At 44.6% G+C, this 6,000-nt stretch overlaps 1 protein-coding gene across 2 annotated transcripts in view; it reads right to left on the reverse strand.

The window, feature by feature from the left end:
• LOC130610622 (methylglutaconyl-CoA hydratase, mitochondrial-like) overlaps positions 1-4,947 on the reverse strand; it is a 50,491-nt gene extending 45,544 nt beyond the window's left edge. For both annotated transcript variants that reach the window (XM_057430654.1, XM_057430653.1), the window contains exon 1: positions 4,676-4,947. In XM_057430654.1, the coding sequence (XP_057286637.1) occupies positions 4,676-4,889 (214 nt within the window). In that variant the 5' untranslated portion in view covers positions 4,890-4,947. The remainder of the gene's footprint in view (positions 1-4,675) is intronic.
• Between the last annotated feature and the right edge of the window lie 1,053 nt (positions 4,948-6,000).

Genomic DNA, 6,000 nt, shown 5'->3' on the forward strand with positions numbered 1-6,000 from the left:
GGTATTTGCTACTTAAATTCCCCAAAACATCCTCATTTCATAGTGTAGACTAAATTTGGGATTTGCATATATGCAGTTCATACTGAAAGGTTCTTGTACTTTTAAGAGCGATAGCAAAAATATGATTTTTATCTGGTTTATCTTGTACTTCTTAGTTTTTAAAAAATACTCATCTTCACTGTTTGGTGGGAACACATTTAACATTTACTTACAAAAAAAATTCCTGTCTTTACACTCTTTAGTAATTTTGTCTGAAAGATTCACTAAACCTGTATAGAAAGTACTTATGGTAATACATTTATTTGTGTTAAGTATACTCACACAAATCATCTATCCAAATGTACCTTTTCATTACTAAAAAAAAAAAAACCCAAATTAAAATATGCACTGAAAAACAGAGGAAGAATCAAAGAGAGCTAAGCTATTTTTAAGCTTGTCTCAAGTACTGAGATAAACCAATGTAGAGAAGTTGACTTAGATGCGTATTATTATAGAATAGTTTTTTTAAGCAAAACCAGAATCTATGGTGAGTGTACCATCTACATTTCTGGTAGTTTCCACTGATCACCTTATCAAGCAATATTTGAGTGCAAAATCATACAGATGTATACTAGACAGTATTTTTTTTAAAAAGGCCCAAACACTTTTCAAAATCCCTCATCTGCACTTAAAAACACCACTTAAAATCTTTCCGGCATTTCTTAAATTAGTATATCTAATCTGTTTACCCCTGCTTTATTTAAAGAGAATAAAAGAAGGGAAAGCTTATGCAGTTTATCAGCTAGCGATCAGTTTCCAACCTCTGAACAAACAACTTCAACTGAGACTGTATTTGTTCTGCCTATTCTACGTATGTTAAAATTGTAACTGAGGATGACAAAAAGCTGTCTTACATCCTCTAACTCAACTAACACCAGCTGGAAAATATAAGCAGAAAGAGTTATTCTAGTGCAAAATCTGAATTTTACAAATATTTGTATCGCATTCCAGCAAGTGACACTACAATACTTGAGTCAAGACTGCAGAGATATTTCTCCTGATTCCATCTGTAACTTGAAGTGCAAAAGCCTTAAAATTTGTAATGGGATCACTAATGCAACTTGGCTAAAAGTTCTAAAATGTCAACAGCTGTAGTACATTTCAGCCCTAGAATCTCAAATTAAAAGCTATGTCTTTAATTGAAAAATACTAATGTACTGACATTCACCTATACTCACAGAAAACTGATATAAAAAGCTACACAAGTTGCAACGTGCTGTTCAGAATACACAGGCAGTTTACAATCACGTTCTCCAAAAATCTCACATCTTTTGTATTCTAGTTCAGCTCAAATTTGGAAGCTGAAGAGTGTTGAGTTAAAATCTTAATAATGAACCCTTTGAAATATACTCTCACTTCAGTTTATGTTCACAAGTTCCCAAAAATGCGGTATACAAATCAGGTGAAAGTGTTATGAAGCAGGACAGTTTGGTACTTTGCCTGCAGGGAAGGATTTCTCTAGAGCTACAAGGCAGCTACATTCAGTTTTCCTGCCTCCCAGCATCCTCAGCTGTAAAAGCCCCTGGACAACACAACCTTCTCCAAGTCGCACAGAAACACTAGGCACGGACAACAGCTTACCCACAGCATAAACAAGAATGTGTGAGCTGTAAAAGGTAGTCCCAGAGACTAGATCTGTGTGTGGTCAAGAAGTATGTAATGGAAGAGTATGGATGAGGCAACAGCACCAGGGCCTCACCTGAGAAGGTCTAGAACATGAACTGGTGGAAAAAGTAATGGTAGGTTAGAGGAGAGTAAAAAAAGAACACAGGAAATTATATGGAGTTAATGCCCTAACGCAGCAGGATTATTAAGGCTGTAAGCAGATAAAGACAGACAAACTTGTCACACATTGCAAGGTGGAGGGTGAGCAGTACCAGTACGGAGAGGAAGCAGAGACATTTCTTTCACAGAAACATGGCCTGCTATTTGTGCTGCCGAAGGAGACACAGGAAACTTATGTCTCCTCCAGGCTTAATTCTAAGGCTCTTGTTTTTATCCTTTATTAATAAACAGTATTTTCTTCCATATTCTTCTGAAAGGCAAAGCCAAACAAAATCCCTTCTCCTAAAAAGAATTAATGAATTAAAAATAGATTGATTAAATTCCTCTTTATGATAGCCACAGCTGATTTAACACTCCAAATGTTATCTCCATGTTTTGGAGCATTTTTAATGCCACAGTTAACAACGATGTATATTGGGAGAAGGAAAGAAAAAACAACTTCATAAAGATTTTTTCAAGGGAAAAAATAAAAACAGGTGGGTTACTGACGTGCAAAACTTTAGCTACCTCTCTACTTTTTCTTCAAAAGCCTCCTTTAATTCTATGCCCAACTGATCTTACAGTATATGCCTCAAAAACACTCAGCAATGAACCTAGGATAAATACGCACAACATAACACCATCATAAACATTACAAAAGCAATGATTCCTTGCTGATTTAACAGCTGGAATATAGTGCCTAATTCTATTGTTTTTTTGTGTAACAGTAGAAATAAAAATCACCATCTTGGGTAGTACTCAAGTATTTTCTATCACTTATTGGAAAAGCACAAAACAAACAAAAAACACAAAATAAAACAAAGCACTCTAACATTTCACAAACTCTTTTTTGCTCCTGCCTTGCCTCTTCCTCGATTTAAAATAACCTTTAAAAAACAAAATTAATGTTTAAAACCAATTCTAAGTTCCCCAGTTAGGAAACAGGGCAAAAAAAAAGTATGCCTTAGAGGAACTGGAAACAATTGGGAACAGAACAGACATCAAGGCAGAAGTGGATTTCAGGATCAGATTATATCATAGAATCACAGAGTGGTTAGGGTTGGAAAAGATCATCTAGTTCCAACCCCCTGCCATGGGTAGGGACGCCTTACACTAGACCATGTCACCCAAGACTCCAACCTGGCCTTGAACACTGCCAGCGATGGAGTATTTGCCACTTCTTTCGGCAACCCATTCCAGTGCCTCACCACCCTCGCAGTAAAGAACTTCTTCCTTGCATCTAACCTAAACTTCCCCTGTTTAAGTTTAAACCCATTACCCCTTGTCCTATTGGTACAGCCCCTGATGAAGTCCTCCTTCAGCATCCTTAGAGGCCCCCTTCAGATACTGCAAGGCTGCTATGAGGTCTCCATGTAGCCTTCTCTTCTCCAGGCTGAACAGCCCCAACTTTCTCAGCCTGTCTTCATACAGGAGGTGCTCCAGTCCCCTGATCATCCTCGTGGCCCTCCTCTGGACTTATTCCAACAGTTCCATGCCCTTTTTATGTTGAGGACACCATAACTGCACACAATATTCCAAGTGAGGTTCCACAAGAACAGAGTAGAGGGGCAGGATCCCCTCCGTCGACCTCCTGGTCATGCTTCTTTTGGTATCAACAACTTTACTGACCCTTAAGAATGACAAAAAACCCTCTGCTTGGATGAAAGTAGAACCTCAGTTCTCCTTTGAAAAAGAATCATGCTAAAATTCAAAGTTTTAAAGTTACCTCTCTGTATATGTATATAAAACTATACCTATGCATACTCAAATCACAGGTGCTTGCCTGAATTCACATCAAGTCCAAAAAAACCGACTTAACATGCTGAAAGACACAAACTGAATTGCACATCGCAACATACGGTTACTCCAAGACACAGCAGTTACATAAAGATGATGCGTTGCAGCTGAATAGAGCTCTGCACTGTGGCCCCCTCCATAAAAGTAGGTAGAGCATCATGGCTCTAAAAATACAGCCCTCAGGAAGGGAGCTTGGACTTACTGTTTCCCCACCATTCCTAGCCCTACTGCACCCAAATCCCTGCCTATGGCAGGGGGCTTGGAACTAAATGATTTTAAGGTCCTTTACAACCCTAAATATTCTGTGGTTCTAGGATTCTAAATGGGAAAGAAGGAAAAAAACACCAAGGGACATGAAACACCTCCAAAGGAAAAACACCTCTAAAATGTGCTCAGCATCAAACCAGAAGAGGAAGCGCAAAGCATCCATGTTGTGTTGCACTGGCTCCAGATCACTCTGGAGCATGGATTCACTTTCTTTGTCTACCCAGGTGTATTAAAACAAGACTGTTAGTACAGCTAAGCAGAGCAAGATCAGCAGCAGTTGGTAGCACTACAAGGAGAGTAAGATGGCTACTAGGAAAGCAGCATGAGATGAGCAAGAGTGATGTAGCCACACACTCCGGAACAGAAAAGGCTGAAGCCACTTCTGTGCCCCTGTCTGCCCTGCACACAAGCATAAAAGAGGTGAGGTAAGCAGCACAACTCTAGCAGTTTGCTGCTGAACTTCGTTTTCTCCCATTAAAGTGGCCATCACATGTCCGCTTACAAAGGGGTGAACACAGACTATGTACAGTGCAGCACACTGAAAAAGAAAAACCAGGAGACCCCACGCAGACCCAGCTCTGCAGCTGCCTCACCGGCCACAACCCGCACCCTACGACGAAGCCACCGGCCAGGGTAAAGAGGAGGAGCCGCCGCTCCCTTCCCGCTCCCGCCCGCCAGTGGGTCCCTTGGGACCTCTCCCTCCCTGCCCCACCTTAGGCGGCCGTCCCACAGTGCTTCGGCGTCGCGCAGGGGTCACCGCGGTAGTGGGAGAGGGGCGGCCGTGACGCTGCCGCCTTCCCCTCGTTACCTTTGTGCTCGTCATCCAGGTAGCGTATCCGCAGCTCCTCCTCTTCCTTCGCCTCGGAGCCGTAGCTCTTCCCGGCCGAGGGGACAGTGGCAGCGGCGCCTCCCCGGACCGTCGCCCGTTGGCCGGGACGGCGGAAGGAGGAGGTCGCGGCGGCTGTGGCTGCCAGCCTGACTCGGCCTTGCAGTAGGCCCAGGCCCCGCAGCGCCGCCGCCATGCTGCCGCCCGCGCCGCCTCAGTCTCTCGCGACCGCCGGCCCCGGTCCCGCCACCCACGTGACCCCCGGCTCCCTCCTTCCTTCCCCCTTCCGCCGCCGCTGCCGAGGCGCGAGGGCCGTACGCTCTGCTGGCGGGCCCCCGGGGCGCCGCTGGCTGCGGGCGGGGACGCAGGAGGCTGCGGGACGGGACGGCGCAGGGCAGGGCTTGGGCCTGGGCTGGCGGTTCTAGCCGTGGTGTCAAGCGGGCCAGGCGCTGCTCTCCTAGCCGCAGGTGGCGAGGGAAGGCTCGTTAGCCGGCAGGGATCCGGAGGGTTGCGCCCGCAGCGTGAAATACACTGGCACATAGAAAAGTCTCACACCGGGAAAACCTGCTGTTCAGTTTTACTGTGAGTTATCGGTAATGGTGGAAATTACCACATACCTATCTGTGGTGAACCTGCCTAGACCCCATGTCATGGGCAACATGCTGCGGCTCTGTGACGCCAGAGTAAATGTGCACAGGCTCCTCTGCAGTCGCTTCTGTTCAACTACTGCAGCCATGGCCAGGCCTGGCAATGGCATCAGCACTGACCACATCAGTGACAGTCAACAGCACAACCGTGGTACAAGTTACAGGCTGCGGTCAAAACCACAACAGCAGGTAGCACCTGGTTCTGCATGCTGAGATAAAAGGCTTCTGGCTTGGTTTCTTTGCGTTGCTCTATGCCCACCCTCCTCTTTCTAGGCACTCTGAATTGCTTTCTAGGTAAATCTGTCTCTTTGCAAAAGTAAGGGTCAAACTAATGCGGCCTGGTATTCAGAACTGAGTCTAGTTGTTTTAGAAACCCCGCCATGGGGTCTCCTTGCCATCCATGCACACTGACAGGCATACCGACATGAAGCGAGTCAGAGGATGTAAGTGGTTAAGGAGCACATGGGAGATAGGTGCCATCTTTAATTGCAAATGCAAATGTTACAAGACTATTATGACCTGTTTCAATAGGACAGTAGAATTTCACCTATCCATATGCCAATACCACAACATTTACAGGTACCAGAGTATATATGTATTAAATGAGTTCACTTGACTCCTTATGTAGGACTTGAGAAAGGTTGCCATAGCTGTGATTAG

The sequence above is a fragment of the Pezoporus wallicus genome, unplaced genomic scaffold, assembly GCF_028554395.1.
Source record: "Pezoporus wallicus isolate ANWC-B61680 ecotype Strahan unplaced genomic scaffold, APGP_CSIRO_Pwel_v1 contig_9510, whole genome shotgun sequence".
In the NCBI taxonomy this organism is placed as follows: domain Eukaryota; kingdom Metazoa; phylum Chordata; class Aves; order Psittaciformes; family Psittacidae; genus Pezoporus; species Pezoporus wallicus.